The sequence below is a fragment of the Osmerus mordax genome, chromosome 10, assembly GCF_038355195.1.
Source record: "Osmerus mordax isolate fOsmMor3 chromosome 10, fOsmMor3.pri, whole genome shotgun sequence".
Lineage (NCBI taxonomy): Eukaryota > Metazoa > Chordata > Actinopteri > Osmeriformes > Osmeridae > Osmerus > Osmerus mordax.
The window spans coordinates 8,185,166-8,205,902 of record NC_090059.1 but is presented as its reverse complement, the minus strand read 5'-3'; the positions used below and the strand labels follow the sequence as shown (position 1 = coordinate 8,205,902).

Sequence of the window (20,737 nt, the reverse complement as noted above, 5' to 3'; positions counted from 1 at the left end):
AGAGGGGTTTGTGCGTGTGTGTAAAGGAGTACTCAGCACATGGAGGCAGGGTTCGGAGAGATGCCATAGTTCTAATCCCCGTCCCCCCCCCCACCCCACCACATCCACCCCCAAACCCACTAGTCCCTCAGATAAGGTTTCGTTGCACTCTAATTTGCCCCGTAGAGGATACCATCAACAGGGCTGTCTTGCCCCCCCCCCCCCCTCCCCCATACTACTGTTGTACTGTACGACTCTACCCTGTGATGCGGAGGGGGTGAGGGCATAACAGTCTATCTCTCAGAGCATAAAATATTCAACCATATGGATTTAGCCTCATTCATTATTAACAGTCTGGACTCCGGCTCTTAGCATGGCTCTGTCCCAGGCCACAGACTGACCACCATAAGGTTAGCAGATGGCTACAGAGGTGTGCGTGGGACACCAACACACACACACATGCCCACGTGCACACACTCGCAGGCATGCACATACCAACGGTGGGACGACCTCAACTAATACTAGTTGACAACTCATACATATGGTCCGAAACGGCCTCCGCAAATTCTGCACCGTCCCATCCTGCAGTGCGTGTCGCACTTGAGGGGTTAGCTGGGCTGGGGGGGGGGAGGTGGGGGGCCATCGGGCAGAGTTTCCTTGGTACGAGACTCCCGCTAGCGGAGGTGGGCACGGCCGGGGGCGTGACCGCTTGTCCTTCTCCCTCCGTCCTCCAGGTGGCTCACCTACCTGCTGCTGCTCATCCTGGACCTGGTCATCTGCCTGGCAGCGTGTCTGGGCCTAGCCAAGCAGTCTCGATGGCTCCTCACCACGTAAGTACCCGGAGCGTTCCCTCCCCCTTCCTGTCCACTTGGTCCCTCCCTGTCTCACCCTCATCCCAGTCCCGCTCCATCCTTCCCTGGATGATGCTCCAGCTGTTTACGTGCCTGGGGTAGGAAGACCGACTCGCTCCACTACAGTGGGCAAACTGTATACAGAATGCTAAGTGGTAACTTTCTGTCAGACAAAGAAAAAAAAGAAGAAAAAAAAGTCTGCCTTTTATTTATTTATTTTCTACTTCAGCCATCAAAACACTGACTGGCTCACTGCCTGACTGTAAATCAGACTCCAGCTTTCCTTATTTATTTGTCCTTGCGTTTCCCCTCGTACGACAGCCCTCCGGTTGGCGTCGAAGGTTTGAGAGCGAGGAAAGCGGCACACTTTCTGCTCTAGATATCAGGAGGAAATGGGTGTGGTGGGCGGTGGCTGGTTGGACCTCCTTCAGGGGGAATTCAAGGAGGCAAACGTCGTCTAGCGTGGTCCCGGTTGTGGGTCCGTCTCATGGCTCGATGGACGAGCACAGCACCAAAGAAATCCAGAGATGTTGTCCCAGGCTGGTTTGGAGCGGCCGGTTGAATGGCAGTGACGTTAGATGGGATTAGCAGGGGATTGGTGCGAACATCGGCTGTGTCACTCCAGGGGCCGGCGGGATCTGGAGCGGTGCCATCGTTGGGGATTAACACCTCTCCGATCGACAATCTCTCTGAGCAACTTGTGACTCGACCTCGTCCTGGCTGCTCGTGTAAGGCACATGGGTTCCGCCACCTTCCACTCGGCGTGTTCTCGCCATCCCAGCGCGGAACCGCTTCAATTATTCACGTTCCTCCATCGTTGTGGTGCCGTGGGACTTGCGAAGGGGTTTCGGTGAAGGAAACGGAGAAAGGTTCCATGGAAGGGACTACTATCAGAAATAGACACACTGCCTTTTTTTTAACACACACACACACACACTGCTCGCCTCTCGCACACAAACTCAGTCACTCCCTCCTACACGCCCAGGTGCCTTCTGGGTCAGCTTCCTGTGCTCCCACCCCCAAGGTTCCCTGGGAGCTTCAGCCTGGCGCCCCCCTGCTGGGCTGGAGGTTCCCCGGTGCGCGTAATCCACCCGGGGGCTGTGTTCACCCAGCCGAGCCCCGCGCTGTCTCTCTACATCACCGAGGACCCCTTACAGCCAAGCAGCACACACATGCTTGCACTCACCACATACACACACACTCTTTTTCACAGAGGACATTTACACATTTGGTCTAAATCAGTCGGTTTGAGTATGAACAGTAATGTCTTGAGTTGTGAGGACCTCCTAGTTGTGTGTGTTTGTTTGTGTGTGTGTGTGTGTGAGTGTTCTCACTGGGCAGAGGGTCGCATAGCTCCACTGAAGCACAAGGACCCTCTGGGTCCATCCTCACTCCGAGGGTTACAGAGGGTGGTCTGAACGGTCCCAGATGTGGGATGGCCGCCTCGAGGTCGACTGTTTGTTGGGCTAGCGTGTCAGTGGCTCTTCATCCACGACCATGTGTGCCTGTGTGTGGCGTGTCGTGTTCCCGTGTGTCACAAACAGGCCCGACCGCGGCCTGGAAACAACAAGCATCGCTGGCTCGCTCGCTTTCCCCCTCCCGTGACCTGGCTGGGTGTGTCGATTAGCGGGGGCCACGAGGGCGCTACGGCTACCCACCGGGCGGCCCAGCGCCAGCCACTCAGACCCAGACCACCACGGGCCGACTGAGCCCATCATTACACACCCAGCGCCACTTAGAGCCAGGCAGGGCGGCCCACTCAGCCTTCCACACCACCCTCCCCCCTGCACATACACACACACGCACGCACCACACAGGCAGACGCACGCACACACACAATCACAAGCAAACGTTTACAAAAGCCTACAGTACATGTAGGCATACACGTAAACATTTACCATTGACACAAAACACACAAAAACACTCTCTCTCACACACACACACAGCCACACATGGGCACTCTAGATAGAAACTTCTCATCACACTTATTTAGTGATTAGTTGTTTGGTTTAACGCTGATCTTGAACATAAAGTACAGCCGTTGTCGGATGAGTCATACTGCAGAGCGCCATCTGAGGCACTCAGTCATGCTAATCGTACTGGTGACACTCTCCTCTTTGTCTCCCCCCCCCCCCCCCCGACTGGAAGTCCATCATGCTGCCGGCGCTCACTGACCGTCGTGACGAGACAAAAGAGGCAGAGAGAGATGGAGAGAGAGAGAAGCAGAGACAGATGGAGAGAGAGAGAGACAGAGAGAGATGGAGAGAGAGAGAGAGAGAGAGAGGCAGAGAGAGATGGAGAGAGAGAGAGGCAGAGAGAGATGGGGAGAGAGAGCTGGAGAGAGAGAGAGAGAGAGGGAGAGAGCCAGTTAGGGGGGTGTACGGGGAGAGGGGGAGACAGAGGGGAGAGAAGAGAGTGGGCGAAAGAAAGAAAGAGACAGACATTGGGTGGTGGAGAGAGGGACACAGACAGGGGATGTACAGAGGGAGAGAAGGGGGCGAGAGAAAGAGAAAGAACAAAACGGAAAGGGAGAGAGTGAGGGAGGGGGGGGGGAAGCTGCACAGCGATGGGAACAGGAGCTCATTATCTTGTCAGCCTGTTGTGAATTAGTGAGGCAGCCAGCTTGATAGCTGCTTGGGGGGAGGTGGGAGGGGGGGCGGGGGCAGCACCCCCAAACCAGGAGACAGACTTCTGTTCCAAACCTCTGATTCTACACGGTGAGACTGAACGTGAGCGTAGCCTGGTTAAATGAACGCGCGCAGTCATTTGCTTGACAAGGGATTTTTGGTGATCTTCAATCTGGAGGTGATGGTTGCTTGCTCGGTAAGCATTATTGATCCCTTTGTTGGCATGGGCCTTGGACGCACACACACACACACACGCTGGTAATCACATCCTGGATCTCATTCCCTGATGGCTTTTTGGTGGGTGGAGAGGAGGAGCAGAGACCCAGGTGCACAAGAGCGTGCACGTCATGCAGCTAACAGCCTCTTATCCCTCCAATGGTTGACAGGAGCGGGATGATGATGATGACATCTGTATTTATGTTCAGACACGGCCCGCTACCGAGCTTGCGCAGTCTGCCCTGCGGCGCGCCCCCCACCCAACCCCGTAAGGAATTGGGAACAAAAGAAACGTGACCTATGACCTTTGGTTTGGTTGTCGGTAACAGTAGACCATGTGATATCCTGGTATTAACACTAGACCCTGTGATATCCTGGTATTAACACTAGACCCTGTGATATCCTGGTATTAAAACTAGACCCTGTGATATCCTGGTATTAACACTAGACCCTGTGATATCCTGGTATTAACACTAGACCCTGTGATATCCTGGTATTAACACTAGACCCTGTGATGTCCTGGTATTAACACTAGACCCTGTGATGTCCTGGTATTAACACTAGACCCTGTGATATCCTGGTATTAACACTAGACCCTGTGATATCCTGCTATTAACACTAGACACTGTGATGTCCTGGTATTAACACTAGACCCTGTGATGTCCTGGTATTAACACTACACCCTGTGATGTCCTGGTTTTAACACTAGACCCTATGATATCCTGGTTTTAACACTAGACCCTGTGATGTCCTGGTATTAAAACTAGACCCTGTGATATCCTAGTATTAACACTAGACCCTATGATATCCTGGTTTTAACACTACACCCTGTGATATCCTGGTATTAACACTAGACCCTGTGATATCCTGGTATTAACACTACACCCTGTGATGTCCTGGTTTTAACACTAGACCCTATGATATCCTGGTTTTAACACTAGACCCTGTGATGTCCTGGTATTAAAACTAGACCCTGTGATATCCTAGTATTAACACTAGACCCTATGATATCCTGGTTTTAACACTACTCCCTGTGATATCCTGGTATTAACACTACACCCTGTGATATCCTGGTATTAACACTAGACCCTATGATATCCTGGTTTTAACACTAGACCCTATGATATCCTGGTATTAACACTAGACCCAATGATATCCTGGTTTTAACACTAGACCCTATGATATCCTGGTTTTAACACTAGACCCTATGATATCCTGGTTTTAACACTAGACCCTATGATATCCTGGTTTTAACACTACACCCTGTGCTGGTATTTATTTCAAGCCTAGACAGCAAAGCTCCGAAATTGAAAGTTTGTGTTTGTCAATGTCTAACTTGGACTGTTCGATTGATGGTGTTATTACAGCCAGTGCTCTGTCTGTAGCTTGATGATCATGCAATGTGCTGACTGCATTTGTTTCTGTGTGTGTGCGCCTGTCCCCTCAGGATGATGGTGTTTGGGGTGCTGACGCTGGTCCTCAGCTGGGCGTCTCTGGGAGCGGACCTGGCCAGCGCCGTGGTGAGTTCCAGCACACCCGCGACCGTCAGGGTTGGGATGTAGCATGACCACGACCGCAGTGTGGTGATGCGGGGGGGGGGGGGGTTACAGTGTTGATCGGAACGAACGGGAGAGAGAGGAAAACAATATAAAGAAATAGGAAACAGATAGGGAGAGATGGGGGGGGGTTAACACATTTTGCGTGCGCGCACTGAGCCAACCAAAAACGGCCGCGAGGGAGTGGTTTTATTGTGAGAGCAATCTCTCCTAAAAGCTCTTCTCCACGGAAGCCCCCCGTGTACGTAAACACAACACATAACAAGAAAAGCACAGGCCTTCTGCTTGAGCGCGAGGTCAAACCGCAACCGTCTCACAGCTCGGTTAAGGACGGTTTCTCGGCTCCAAAACAGCCGGAGAGGGATCGACTGCTAAGTGGAGCAGAAGCTGAAGGAGAGAGGAGAACAGCACCTGGCACCTTAGCTGGCGGAGGTGTGAAATCAAAAGGATTTTGGTGCCTCCGTCCTCCTGCCATCCCCCCCCCCCCCTCCCCAGGAAATCGGGGCCGCTGTCTTCCCCTCTCGTGCGAGGCTTTGATCACGACTCGCAAAACATAACCCCCGAAACCCTTCCGGCAGTTTGAACGTGCAGCAAGGTTCCCTGTCAAGAAATCGCAACCCAGGCCTCTCCTTCCACGGCCAGGTTAATCACTGCCTCAGGGGCGTTTTGGTCCAGAACACACCTCGGAACACCTTAGATCAGGGGAACCCAAACAACACGGGCAAACGCGGTCTTCCGGCAGGTTTTTCCCCGTGGCGACGTCTGGCCGCGAACGAGCGCGACGGCGTTCCTCACGCCGTGAGGTGACCTCCCCCCCCCCCGTGGTCCTCCGACTGAGACGGCGCTGATCAGAGGTCCTGTTCGGTTCCTCGCATCCACTGGCGTCGAAACGAGCTCCGCTCCGTTTCTTTATCCCCGGAGCAGATCAACCCACTAGTCTTTGATTACTCTGTGTGTGTGTGTGTGTGTTGGGGAGGGTTGTGTATGAGTCACATATTCGCCTAAGGCTCCTATGTTCCATCCTCTCTCTTCTTCTCTATATATATATATATTGTTTTCCCCCTCCAGATGTGACCTGAGGCTGTGGTCTAGGCCCATAGATAGTGTATGATAGCAGCCAGGGGCTGATTGCCCTGCTAAGACAACAGGATGTTGTGTGGAAAGTCAATGTCAACACTGTGTCTTGGGGTTTAAGGTGTTTCGTTTTTTTTTTTCTTTTGAAATTGCACGTCTGCATCGCAAGTCTGTATTTTAAGCCCGCGTCTTAAACGCTGCTGTGTTTAGGACCTGGAGCTTGAGGGTTTTGAGGTCAACTGAGGTCACTGGTGTTGGGGGGGGGAGTGACAGAGGTGCTGTTGTGGTCTGGGCTTCCGCACTCACACCCTCATCGTGCAATTTGGGTCTCAGGGTTGGTGCCAAGCTTCCAGAGTGGTAGACAGTGTTATTGGCTGGTCCTTTAGCTCTCCTCCCGGAGCCAATCACACTCACTGCTTCAAAAGGACACATAATTGCAAATGCATGCACATAAAACACCTGTCCACGAAACCAATTATATATGGTGCAGTACACTGGTTGATAGTGTCAACACTGAGTTTACTGTGTGTGTGGGTGCATGTGCGAAACAGCCACTATAAATAACTGTTGGAGCCGTTCATCATTCTTTCAACCCTCTCTCACTCTCTCTCTTGCTCTCTTATCTCTCTTGCTCGCTCGCTCTCTCTCTCTCTCTCTCTCTCTCTCTCTCTCTCTCTCTCTCTCTCTCTCTCTCTCTCTCTCTCCTCCACACGTTGTCCAGAGATTGCGTGAGGTATTCCAGCTCCTACAGGGAGGGGATGCAGTAGCGGGGTTGATCTCATTAGGATGTAACCGTATCAGGCAGCAGAGTCAGGCCTGCGTGGCCCCGGTAGACCAGCAGGGCGGTGGTAGCGAGGCTGCTGGGCTCCTCCTCCTCCCCCTCCTGCAGCCACCTGAGGAGAAGAAGAAGTCTGCATCCTGTTGGCTTCCTACATAATACATGAACGCATACTAAATTCCTGCACGGGAAAAATTACAGACAGAGCAATATGCAAAGATGCGCTCACACACACATACATAAATACACACACATGGTTAGGCAGATACATCAATGTATTCCCAAACGCTGAGCTTTGGGAGAGCAGACAGTGTTTCATCCCCTCATTAACCGGGCCCCTAGAGGCCCCTGGGGGCCTTGTGCATATTCTACTGGGCCCCTGAGATATCAGGCATTCACCGAATATTAGGAGAGGCAGCCAAACCTCTCTGTTGGTAGTATTGTCACATCTACTCATTGGAAAACATTTGCCAGTCTTTGAGATGTTGCATGTCTGTGTGTGTTCTGCTACTAAACTCCTTCCTCCTCTGCTCCTGGTTCAGGGTACCAGTGACTTCTGCGTGGCCCCAGACAAATACCTCATGAACCAGACAAGGGGCCTCATCGGCCCTGGTAACTTCCTGCAGTCACGCTCATGTTATTGAATGAGACGAGTTATCACGCGTGTTACCCATCGCACTGCCCTTGGGTGGGGAGTAAACAAATTCTCCTCTTCTCTCGTCTCTGCAGATATCGTTCACTACTACCTGTACTGCAGCCAGACTCTGCCCAACCCCTTCCAGCAGGTACGCACCACACGACTCTGCCTGACCCCTTCCAGCAGGTACGCACCGCACGACTCTGCTCCAGCCCCGCGGCACGGACGAGCCGCAGCGTTCGACCTGTCTGCCCTCTTCGACCTCCTTCTGTCTCCCTGCTCTCTCGATCTTTTGCTCCCTTTCACCCTCTCTCTCTTGCGCTCTCTTGCTCTCTCTCGCTCTCTGTGTCTTTCTCTCTCTCGCTCCCTCTCTCCTTCTCTCTTTCTCTTTTTCGTTCTTTATCCCTCTCCCTGTCTCTGGGCTCTCTCTGTCTCTTCTCTCCCTCCCTCTCCTAGTGTCTCTCCAGGGCTCTCTAGCGAGGTTGTTCCTTCCCAGAAGCACCAGGGCGTTTTATTTAGGTCAGGTCACGAAACCGACGAGGGCCCAGTCCTTCCGAGAGCAGCCCTGCGAAGCTCTCTTCACTCTGAGCCGCCACTTGTAGACGTGCCTCCGAGAGTCAATACAGAGCGCCGTGACGAGAGGCCAGGCCGTCGCTCCTCGCCAAACAGGCCACGCAAGCGCGCCTGCAGGCGACCGCAGCGGACCAGACACGTACCCAGGCCTCCCACCACCTCTCCCAGCCCCCTCCCCCCCCAACTCCCAAAGCTCTCCTCGGTCTACACCTCATCCTTTTGTTCTCCCCCCGCCCCCCTCTCCCTCCCCCTCCCCCGTCCTCATGGTCACAGGGGCTGAACACGCACACGCACGCAGGACGGAAAAGAAGGGAAAAAAGGCGACGGCTCAGCGAGTCGTTCGCCTCAGTCGCGACAAACGTTTAAAAAGAAGGAAGGGAAGCGTTTTGATCAAAGGACGGTGATTACATCAGCTAGTCTGAGGTAATTGCCTGTGTCCTGCTCCAATTACAAAGCCAGCTCTGCTGACTGCCCCGTTGTCCGATTCTCACGGTTGACGAGATTCGCGGGTCGACTCTCATTTCCATTTTCCCAAATCCACAGATAAAGCAGAACGGGACATCAATTAGCATATTCATGACAAAAACAATACATGTTCTCGCCTGGAACCACTCGGCTCCCTTCTGTGGTACTGTGGCCGGTAAATACAGGGCTGCTTCGCCCCCTGCTGGTGAAGGGACACACTGACGAGGCGCGATGAAGGAAGGAGAGCCCGCCTCGTGTTGTACGCTTGACAGCAGCAGTGCTGACGCTGTGTGTTTCCGCAGTCCCTGACCGTCTTCCAGAGGTCGCTGACCACCATGCAGATCCAGATCCAGGGCCTGCTGCAGTTCGCGGTCCCTCTCTTCCCCACCGCAGAGGTGAGCCCCTACCCCCACCACCCCATCCCCCCCCCCCCTCCCCCCCCCCCTCCCCCCCTTCACCCGGGACTCGCACACAGAACGACTGAGAGCCTCGTACACTTTCATCCAGAGCGAAAGGACAAAGGGCGCATGTCGAGAAAAAACAATACTTGCTGTGCCCAGTTCTAGCCAGTGGTGAGGCGGACGGCGCCAAGGAACGGTTTGTCTTTTACGAGGGCACAACATCGTACCTCAACATCCGCGGACGCGTCAGCGGTCTGACGTTGTCGTATCTCAAATACAACACACGCACACACACAGGCTCATTTCACCACGACAAGTCCCACTCCCCACCAGAGCCTGCTCTTCCTCCTCCTCCTCCTCCATGTGGTGGATGAAGATCTGCCTCTGCTTGCTCCGTCCTCCACAGAGAGACCTGCTGGGCATCCAGCATCTGCTGAACTCCTCGGAGACCGGCCTGCACCAGCTGACCGCTCTGCTGGACTGCAGAGGACTCAACAAGGTAGAAGAGACGGCCAGCTCTCCCAGCTCCCTGGAGCTCTTCACGCAGCTAGGCTAACGATCCGACCCGGATATACGCATTAGAGTGGTCCTTCTGTTGATAACACCTGATAATGATGTGTGTGTGATTTGTAGGACTATCTGGATGCGTTGGTGGGTGTGTGTTATGATGGTGTGGAGGGTCTGCTGTACCTCTGCCTCTTCTCCATCCTGGCGGCCGTAGCCTTCTCTGCCATGCTGTGTGCCATCCCCCGGGCATGGAGGCAGATCGCCAGCAGGTCAGCCTGCTCCAACTTTCTCTCCTCACTCTCTCTCTCTCTCTCCTCACTGTCTCTCCTCTCTCTCCTCACTCTCTCTCCCTCTTTCTCTTTCATTCTCACTCTCACCCTCTAGATATTCTCTTTCTTTCAATCTCCACCCACCCACCCTCTCTCTCTCTCCCCCCACCCTCGCACGTATTCACCGCTGACATCTCTCCCCCCGCTTGTGCCCGCGCTCCAGGGAGCGAGACTACGACGACATCGACGAGGAGGACCCCTTCAACCCCCAGAGCCGGAGGGTGGCGCCCAACCCCAACCACACCAACCTGCACAGCTTCTGCAGCTACAGCAGCAGCATGGGGAGCCAGAGCAGCCTCCACCCTCCGGCCCAGGCCCCGGCCGTGTCCAACGCCCCCGTCTCCGAGTACATGTGGGTGCAGTGAGCGTGAACGGCAAGGCCTGGAGGGTTGTAGAGCGTGGGGGCGGGACACGGGCTGGTCAGAGCGATGGATCGTTGTGGGATTGTGAACCGTGGGTTGAGGGTGAATGTGTCTGGGTTGTGGATGTGTCACTCCTGTTGACTGGGATGGTCCTCTTCTCTCTCCTTCTGTCTTCGTTGTCTGTTTTTTCTCCCCTGTCTTCTTGCTCATTTCTCCCTTTTTGACTGTCCCTCTCTCTCTCTCCCTCTCTCTGTCTCTCTCTCTCTCTGTCTCTACTTCTCTCTCCTGGTCTCTCTCCGTCTCCCCTCCTGTCTCTCAGGAACCAGACGGCGCTCTTCGGAGGGAACCCGCGCTACGAAAACGTGCCTCTGATCGGCCGAGGCTCTCCACCCCCCTCGGTGCGTTGGGCCCCAGAGGCCAAGTCCTTCATATGATGCGCACCCCCCCCCCCCCCCCCCCCCAGCCCCCGTAACTCCGCCCTTGACCAGTCAGTGTGAGAGCAGGATAGTAAAACTGTGTGCCAGGACACGCTGTTGTCTGTTGACAGTCTGGTAGCTGCGTCTGAAACACCAGCTGGAGCCGCCGCCGCTCCAGCTCAATCTCCTCTCCGTTCGAGACGCGATTGCGCTCTTGCAGGCTTCGCGCCTTGCAGCCCGTCCGACCCTTTAACCTTGGGGACGTGGTCTATTTAGCGCGAGCACAGCACCACGATTAAAACCGGAATATTTGAGTCAGGCCCCGTGGGGGAAGAGGACACAGGTGTTTTACTGCGATTGGTATTCCCTCCTTTTAAAAGACTGAATGTACCTCCCATTGGGACACTATTGGTGAAGGAGACAGAGTCCTGTTTTTGGACTGATTCATCTTTCATCAAGCTTAACCTCTCAGGCATAAAGGGCCTGATGGATTATGAAGAGACAAAGATACTGGTCATGCATTTTTACTGGCTTTTTGTACTTTAAATATCCTCTCTGGGATCTCTTTCTCTCAGATATTTTGAAATTACAGTTTGAATATGTGTTGTCAGCGACAAAATGAATGCTTCTTTTATCCGAGACAAATCAGTCATTAAACCTCCCCCCTCCCCCAACTGCAACTCTACAACTCTATGCTTTTTCAGCTAACAGCTTCTTTTTATATTTTTTGTTTGTTTGTTTGTTGTTTCAATGTTTGTTTGTATCTTTCATTTCCGACTTTCTTCTTTTCGTTAATCAACTTATGGAGGTATACTCTCAGCAATATAGAAACAGAGTAAGTCGTTTTCTCCTCCTCCTCTCATTCTCCTCCGTTCTTCTGGGTCTGCTCCCGATTCGCCTTCCCTCTCCCCCCCCCCCCCTCCCCCCCCACACAATTTCCTTCATTTCCGTTCTACTGACCTCCATGTTCATTTGGTTCCACTGTTTTCCTATCCCTCTGGCATGGCTTTGAACTGCTAAATCTTCCTTGTCCTGCTCTCATCCTCATCTCCTGTCTCTCCCCCAGCCAGATCTGTCTCCCCCTAGTGTTAGTAGGGCTGTACTGACGTCGCCACACCGATACCCCCGTACTGTATTTCACCCCCTAAACTCGTTTGGAGGGACACAGTCGCAGGCCTACGTGTGCATGGCATAAACCTCCCGTGTCTCCAATTCTATAGCTGGTATCCCCATGAGGTGCTATAGAATGACAAGTGTCCTATCCCTTCACCCGTGTCTGAGACCAACTAGGGAGTCTGCTAGGAGAGGACTGAGGGTGTCTCTCAGATCCCCTTCACTCTCAGTGTCCGAGTGTGAAGCCCCCACTGTCTGGCCAGGCTAGGGACTGGTGTGTCACTGTCTGTGGTGCTAGTGAGGTGATGCTGTGTGTAATCCTGTGCCCTGCTGGTGTCCTGTCTCCCCGCAGTACTCTCCCAGCATGAGAGCCACCTACCTGTCCATGACTGAGGACCAGATAAGACACTTTGGGAACGACTTCCAGGCGTAGAACCTGCTTCTTCTTCTTGTTTTTTTTTTCTCCCTCAGAAAGGGACTCTGGAAACCAGGTGTGACAAACACACACACACACACACACAACCGTGAAGCATCTGTGTGACTGTGGCTGTAGCACACACATACACACACATCCTCTTGTCCATTCTGCGAGACTGTGGGATGAGGGCTGGTGGGAGTCCATATTTTCATTCCAAACTGTCAGAGCAGCTTTTGTCTGTGACCATGACGACAGACCCACAGCAATGCAACCATCAGTGCAACTATTTGTTGTGTTCGAACAGGTATTCTCTCCTCTTTTCTCCCAGGCTATAGCAGAGGTATTGTTAAATCGTTGTACTACTACTACCGGGATAGTTATCGCTTTAGATTCAATCACTGTTTAGTCTTCCTTTCTTATTCAATTAGAATTTACCTTATACTTCATGACTTTAAGTAATGTCATTCAAAATGTATCATTTTCACGTGAATTGGGTCTTACTTTTCAATGTCTGAAGTAGCACTGGAAATGTGTGTTTATGTGAGAAGATGGGATCCAGTGGGGCAGTATTCAACTAGGTGAGACGACTACTTTAACAAAACAAAAATGCTTTATTGTGACAAATGGTTATGATACTACTGATACCCATCATTTCTGTCTGTCTATATTGAGGTGAAACATATAAAACATGGACGCATGTTGCCGTGCCTATAACAACCTCTAATTCTCTAAACCAGATTTTTTCTACCCAATTCTCTGTTAGTCTTCCTATTAGAAATGTCTATTATCGTTTTCTTGCTGAAAGAGATTCTCTTCCGACACTTGTTCACGGACTTGGGCACTGGACTGGGCTTGTTAAGTCTTTGGAACAGTTTGTGCGTACGATGAAACGTCGATCTTAGTGACAGACGGAACTGGAGAGGAACAGGACAGGATTTATTTTATGATCCCCAGAATGCAGTACAGGTTCATCTCTTACCCTTCATGCTTGAAGCTTTCTGCATGATAATCCCTTGGACCTCTTTTCCAAGGATTTGTCAGAGCACCATTCCATGTTAAGACCCCCCATATGTTCTCAGAATTCACACTTGCGCCCACGCACGCACACACACACACACACACGTGCTGATCATATCTCTGATGTCTATCAGTCTCCGTTTCTTCCCCATGATAAACGTTCTACACCATTGGCAGCACAGACAAGGTTAGCGTCACCGCATCAGTTATAGATCTTAGGAATGGTTTCACAAGGGTACAAACTATATACGCTAAATATTTCAAACCAACATGACTTCTGTAAATATCTTGTACTATAACAGATGGTTGTCTTTTTTTGTAGAATTTTATTTCTCTTTTACATTTTAGAGTTGTCTGAATGTGCCACAGGTTGTGTGATCTCAATAGCTTGTTTTATACCAATAAAGCCCTTAAGGAGTTTTGCTCTGTTTCAAGAGATACTTTTAATTTTCAGAGGTCATTGATGGCATTCTAATTGTATACATATTTTAATATCATATCGTCATCATTTTTGGTCGTCACTTGTGCTGCTGAAAGCGTTCACAGTGAAATCCATTTGTTCACAAATCAATCAATTTTAACTTACTAATGATAATTGTCTCCCGTTTTGAACAGACTGTTTTCTTATATTGTCTAATAGTTTTTTAATTATGTAGGTTTCTTGTTACATGTTTTTTTTTTCTCCAGATTGGATGCATGTGAAGCACCGTCAATCTTTGAGAGAGGTGCTTTATTTGTATGTAACTGTGAGTTGATAATAAAATGCTTTTGAGTATGTATTGATGCTGGTTTTGTTCACTTTCTGATCAGGATTGACACGAGTGATTGATTTTCACGCCGTTTGATTTGGACTTCTGTCAAAGTGGGCGGGCTCAAGATTGGATGAGGGCGGGGAATGTTGCTAGGATACGATAAACCTCCATGGGTGTTTGGTGTTTGCTTCATCAGTAGGGAGAAACTTAATGTAGCAGGAATACCAACAATATAACGCTACATTTGGTTGCAATTTATCTCCAAGGGGACAGGTAGGAATACAATAGCATTCTCATTTAAACTTTAAAAGCCATTTTAGTAGGGGGGTTAATTAGGGTAGCCTATATAGCCTATATAGCTATCTTAGCTAGCGTAAGGGGTCCCATTATCGTCCACCTACTGTAACTCGCCGATATGTAGCTACTGTACACCTTATATTGCTGTATACCAAATTACAGCCTCTTGCTTCGATATTTAAATGTATAAAAACGCTATGGAACCATGTGTGTAGCAGTTTGCGCAGCGTCAAACTTGACCTTTTTTTCTATTGAAATTGGTTAGACTGACTATAATGTCTAACGTAACGGCAAAAATGAAGAAATAACATTCCTAGGCATATCAGTATTGGATTTTACAATGATGAGATGACGCTGTTAATGATCTCTATTAAGGCATCAACATGTTAAAAGCAAACCAGTCTGTAGCTACAAACTAGATTACTAAAATAATAAAAAAAATTTAGGGAAGGCAAGGCACCCATTGAAATGGACCTACCCTTTGAATAAGTGCCTTCCACAATACCTGAACGTCTGAAGTTTATTGGTGTTACTAGTCCTTAGAGTCTTTCTCTATTGTCCCAACAGGATACATAATGGAGATAGTTTATGTCTACGTAAAGAAGCGCAATGAGTTTGGCCGGCAGTGTAATTTCTCAGACCGGCCAGCTGAGCTGCATGTGGACATCCTTCCAGATCCTTCATTGGCTGCCAGCTTCATAGAGAGAGACCCCTGTGATGTTCCAATACAGTGTACCCAAGAGATGTCCGAGCATGAGGTGCTGTTTTTATGAGTTCCACAAGGTCTTATCTAACCTCTTGTTTCAGACACAAATTTACAGCACACTGCAGGGTTACATTTGGGACGTGAGCCAAGGGCCTTAATCTGGCGAAAACAGTCTTTTCCCCCAGATACAAGGGGCCTCAGGAAGACTTAACATTCAGCATCTGGCTAGCCTTCTTTGCCTACATTTGGTTCCACATCTGTTTATCTAGAAACATGACCCCGTCTGTAAACAGCCCCATAATCTAAAGCCATGAGCTGTTTGTGCCCCAACAGTTATTTTGGACCGTCTTCTCCTTTGTAGGTGAATACAGAGCGCTTTGAGTCTGTGAGCCGGGGGATCAACCATGTGGAGGGGGGCTGGCCCAAGGATGTCAACCCCCAGGAGATGGAACAGACCATCCGCTTCAGGAAGAAAGTGGAGAAAGACGAGTTTTACGTCAACACCATCATGCAGCTGGGCAGTGTGAGTGTCAGCGGTCACGAGTCGTCAGCGCAGCACATGTGCCAAGTGTCACGAGTTCAGCTTCCTGTTTAGTTAGGAATTCCACCTTCCAGCTCGCTATCTCATATCTCAATGGCTGGTTCTGCAGGGCTAAGAAAAGACAACAAAAGAATACGAGTGAGAGCAAGTTTAGACCCGCTTTTCTCCAAGAAGTTTCACGAGCTTGCGGTGTGATAAGACGAATAACACGGTGTGAAGTCCCCCCAAAAAGTTATTACAGCTCCCGTTTCATATCAAAGCCCTGTTATCTTCCCCCACAGCAAATGGAGCACTGCATCAAGCAGAACAACGCCATTGACATTTATCAAGAGTACTTTGAGGACGAGGAGGTGGTGGAGGATTCTGAAGAGCAACCCTCAGCCAAAACCATCAATGTTTTCAGGTTCCGTCCTGTGTCCCCCCTCGGCATTTACATAACCATGGCTCACAGTGAACAATCAGGTCTTGTTCTGCAGAAGTAGAAATGCCAGGGCAGCTATTGATACCCATGTCTATTAAAGGTAACAGTTTTTTGAATGGACCTTTTCCCCAGAGACCCCAATGAAGTGAAGCGCACAGCCACCAGTGTCTCCTGGCATCCTGATGGTAGCAAGCTGGCTGTGGCCTACTCCTCACTCGAGTTCCAGAAAGCCACCAAAGACATGAGCCTCGACTCCTACTTATGGAACATTGGTAGTTGGGATGTTATTTCCTTGGAACACTGTCACGTGTTTGCATCGCTGTTGTATCTGCGAAAGGAAATATATATCTTCTCATCAATATATCACCTTTTTTGGGTTCCGGGTTCACTGTTGATGTTCTTCCTGCGCTGTGTTGCCCCTGGCTCTCTCAGATAACCCCAACAAACCGGACATGGCCCTGAAGCCGGTATCTCCTCTAGTCTGTCTGGAGTACAACCCTAAAGACTCCCACATCCTGGTTGGAGGCTGCTACAATGGCCAGATTGGTGGGTTTACTCTCAGAACTCTCTCTCATTGGTCAGCGCCTCCTTTAGGCGGTGTTATCTTTAGTGTCAGTTGAATACCATGTGTCTGTGAAAATGCAATTATGCAGTGCATATATATATATATATATATATATAGCTTGGTTTGGAGCTGTGCGTTAAAACACCATTTATCTTTCCTGTCTTTGCACTGTGTCACCCTAAGACCCCCCTCACACACTATCTCACGTACATCGTTCCACAGACGCCCTCGGGGCACTGACGTGCTCTGGAAAACCAACAGAATGAGTCTAGTAATAGAATAATTGCATTATCCCTCTGTATCCCAAGGTCCCTCGCGGTTCTTTTTGTGAAGGACGAGAGAGACAGTTACGAGAGCTTTTCCCTAACGAGTGCCATATGGCTGAAGTTATGCAAGATCCGTGTCTATATCGGTCCAGCCTTTGTCTTGCCGATTAAATCATGCATGCATGTGTGTGTGTGTGTGTGTGCGCGCACGTACACTAAGGATGATATCTATGCGCAGCCTATTGGGACTCTCGCAAAGGGAGCCAGCCACTGGAAATGTCCACAATAGAGCACAGTCACAGAGACCCGGTCTACAAAGTCATCTGGTTGCAGTCCAAGACTGGAACGGACTGCTTCTCCGCCTCCACCGACGGCCAGGTGAGTCAAGTCTCCGTGGCCCTGAAAGGCCTTGTCACCCAATGCCTTTCCTCCCAGTCCTGCAGACACAATAGGACCAGGGGGGCATGACCCCCCCTCTGGGTTCCCCTGCAGCCAGCTCTGATACCCTGCGTCCACAGGGTGTACTTTCTCTGACCTTTCCCTGGCCATTCACAGCCGGCGGTTATGTAATGGGTCTGTTGACAGGGATTGGCCGACCGCTAGCGGGTTGACCCCAGGCCTGTCTCCGTTCACGGTGCTTCCTTTAGCAGATGTTTCGGCCCAAAGCGACCGCACGGCATACGCGTTCTCAATGTAAACGGATTAAAAAACGCACAGTTCTAAACGGTACCACAGTGGGTTCATGCCAAAGGAACGGCGTGCGTTACCGCAGTGCAACACCGACATCACGCTGTATCTCCGACACGACATCACAACAAGGTCAATTCCGTGGATGAGTGGTGCCGTCTCTCCCCCAGGTGCTGTGGTGGGACATCAGGAAGATGAGTGAGCCCACTGAGAAGCTGGTTCTGGACCCCAGTAAGAAGGGAAACCTGGACAACTCCCTGGGAGCCATCTCCCTGGAGTTTGAGACCACCATGGTGAGACCTTCTAGAACAGTCTCTTGTTGTTTTGAATGCTTAGGATGGAACAAACCAGAACCTCAACCGGCTTTAGATACAATTTGAACTGTAGGCACTAACCTGGATTCTAGAATGATTCGCCATACTATGCTTTGTTCTGGTACAGCATATAACGCATGTAACGACACAGACCTGTCATTTTGATCCTGCTTGTTCAGCCCACCAAGTTCATGGTGGGGACCGAGCAAGGCCTGGTGGTCTCCTGCAACCGCAAGGCCAAGACGCCAGCGGAGAAGATCGTGTGCACCTACAGCGGCCATCACGGCCCCATCTACGCCCTGCAAAGAAACCCCTTCTTCCCCAAGAACTTCCTGACCGTAGCCGATTGGACGGCTCGCATCTGGTCCGAGGACATCAAAGAGTCCTCCATCATGTGGACAAAGTAATGGCCGCCCCCGCTATCCCAGTCCGCTCATACGGTTTGATAAAGGACACGTACTTTGAGTACTTTGCATGTCTTGCCTGAAGTCCGCCCACGTTGGCCCGTGCATGGCGTGTGACCAAGCGCACGTATGTTTTAGGTACCACATGGCCTACCTGACCGACGGCTGCTGGAGTCCGGTGCGACCGTCCGTGTTCTACACTGTCAAGATGGACGGCACGCTGGACGTGTGGGACATCCTGTTCAAACAGAACGACCCCACCCTCAGTCTGAAAGTAGGTCCACGCAGCATGTCCGACATACACATTCAATTCCCCTTTAGCAATCCCGGAGGGGGAAATTCAAGCCGTTCATGTCACTTAGCTAACAGTTCCAGAATAGCCAAGGTAGCACACACAGTAGAAGATCAGCGTTAACAATATCAACAGTCAACATGACAATGTGGGCTTTTGACGCCGTTTGTGTGGTTGCCGGTGCAGGTGTGTGACGAGGCTCTCCAGAGCCTGCGGGTGCAGGACCAGGGTCACCTCCTGGCCTGTGGCTCTCAGCTGGGCACCACCACCCTGCTGGAGATCTCCCCCGGCTTGTGTACCCTGCAGAGGAACGAGAAGGCCCTGGTCACCGCCGTAAGAGACGATAAACAAACCCACCCCGCCTATCGTCGCATGTCAAACCCTCGACCTCGTGAGCGTTCGTTTCGAGTAACGCAACCGCCCCCCGCCCCCCCCCCCCCCCCCTTCTGCTCTCTATGCCGTCAGATGTTCGAGCGAGAGGCCAAGCGAGAGAAGATCCTAGAGGCGAGGCAGCGGGAGATGCGCCTGAAGGAGCGCAGCCGCTCGGAGCAGAGCAAGGAGGACGACGGCGCCAAGGACCACGACGGCGAGGAGAGCGTGGAGGAGCTGATCGCGCGCGCCGAGGCCGACTTCTACGAGATGGTCGACGCTGAGCTGAAGAAGAGAGAGAAGGGAGACAAGCAAAACAGGGTCAGCACCAGCGTGTTAATACAGATCATTGTGACCTCCAATAAAGACACACACACGTCGAATATAACAGGTCTGTTTTTTGATATAGACTTATAATTCAGACTGAATAGGATAAAGGGGAGTATTTTCTCAAGATGAGAGGTTATTTACATGATTACTGCTGCCATGACATGACCACTAATAACAGTCTGTCAAAGGTAGGATAAGGGCTTGAAATGTGTATATAACTCTGAGCCTGACAAGAATGGAATGAATAAGGACAACAATATTAAAAACAAATTCATTCAAGGCGGCTTGAAGGCTTTCTGAAGGGTTTGCAGCTGTAGAGCTGGTGGTGTCGTTTCCTCCAGTAAACGCGTATGTTTTAAAAAGGACATTTCCGTGACAGAAGGACAGGGATAGTAAGACCATTTCGGCATTATTGACCTCTTGTCTGTACTCCGATGCAGTTCTGCTATGTGACTTGTTGTCCCTTCTGTTGTTTTCAGGAGAAGGATGTCTGCGAAGAAAAAGAGGTCAGAACGGGAACACCTTGATTACCACATGATTACAAGATACTACAATATCATCTAAAGTGATCTGAAATAAACATTTTGTATTAGCTACACAGCTATGAATGCATCACATACAAGCTCATCGATTTGAGTTATTATTCATACTGCATTTATTTCACTTGACTTTATTGATTAAAGGAAAAGTATTTTACTACATGTGTCTTTTGAGAAGTTTGTGGTGCAGTTACCATGAAGATATATACATTACATTACATTATATAGATACATTTCGATTTTTAAATAAAATTTGCAACAACAAAAAATATTTAACGATATTTAATTTTTTAATTAAATATTTAATTTTATTACACATCACTTTAGGAAACGTCAGTCCTTTGTTGTGTATGAAATTGGGTGTGCAGTTTCATAAGCATTTACGTACGTAGTGTTTGTGACACCAGATGTCGCCATAGCTCTAAACAATGAACATTCGCAGTAAAACTGTATTTAAGCACCTCGGGTAATGCGCGTGTGTACACTTCACTACTGATCTCTAAGGGGATTTAGGAACAACACCATTCGTCAGTGACGAGGACAGTAGAGGGAAAGGCTTGTAGTCGGTGGACTGGTGCTGAACAGCACCTGACGATCTCAGTCCTCTTCATCCTAGCTTTATAGATCGCAATTTTAGACATATGCCTATTGTCTAAACACAGACTAAACGGAATTTTGTTTGACGCGTATGTGAAGGACGCATTATTTGAAAAAAGCGACTACATGCTTCTATTACATAGATGAGAAAAGGAACACATTTAAAGAAAGTCCCGCTTGTAGTGAAACAATTATAATTGGTTGTTATTTGGCGACGAAATAGCTTAAATATAAGACGAAGAGCAGGTGGTTTTGAGTAGGGGCAATGCAGGTAATGCGCAGGATGTTTGATAAGTGCCCAGTCTAGTATTGACGCCAGTTTTCCACCCAAGTTGAGG

At 50.2% G+C, this 20,737-nt stretch overlaps 2 protein-coding genes across 2 annotated transcripts in view; both read left to right on the top strand.

Annotated features, from left to right (window-relative positions):
* Positions 1-14,098, top strand: part of ttyh2 (tweety family member 2) — a 33,151-nt gene extending 19,053 nt beyond the window's left edge. The window contains 10 exon segments of the mRNA XM_067245167.1: positions 714-809; positions 5,121-5,193; positions 7,624-7,693; positions 7,811-7,866; positions 9,059-9,151; positions 9,564-9,656; positions 9,791-9,933; positions 10,157-10,345; positions 10,675-10,753; positions 12,237-14,098. Coding sequence (XP_067101268.1) covers positions 714-809; positions 5,121-5,193; positions 7,624-7,693; positions 7,811-7,866; positions 9,059-9,151; positions 9,564-9,656; positions 9,791-9,933; positions 10,157-10,345; positions 10,675-10,753; positions 12,237-12,317 — 973 coding nt within the window. The 3' untranslated portion in view covers positions 12,318-14,098.
* An 845-nt stretch (positions 14,099-14,943) lies between these two features.
* Positions 14,944-19,903, top strand: dnai2b (dynein, axonemal, intermediate chain 2b). Its single transcript, XM_067245285.1, has 12 exons — positions 14,944-15,126; positions 15,436-15,597; positions 15,897-16,018; positions 16,169-16,308; positions 16,469-16,582; positions 17,106-17,245; positions 17,725-17,847; positions 18,048-18,271; positions 18,411-18,546; positions 18,751-18,897; positions 19,030-19,254; positions 19,743-19,903. Exons 1-12 carry the CDS (start codon positions 14,944-14,946, stop codon positions 19,788-19,790), a joined length of 1,764 nt encoding a protein of 587 aa, XP_067101386.1. The 3' UTR covers positions 19,791-19,903.
* The last annotated feature ends 834 nt before the right edge of the window (positions 19,904-20,737 follow it).

Bases quoted from the DNA above. Each gene is read 5' to 3' on its own strand.
- dnai2b (XM_067245285.1), top strand. From the start codon at position 14,944: ATGGAGATAGTTTATGTCTACGTAAAGAAGCGCAATGAGTTTGGCCGG. The intron at 15,598-15,896 runs GTGAGTGTCAGC...CTTCCCCCACAG, and splicing joins CCATCATGCAGCTGGGCAGT to CAAATGGAGCACTGCATCAA. The intron at 16,583-17,105 runs GTGGGTTTACTC...ATCTATGCGCAG, and splicing joins CTGCTACAATGGCCAGATTG to CCTATTGGGACTCTCGCAAA.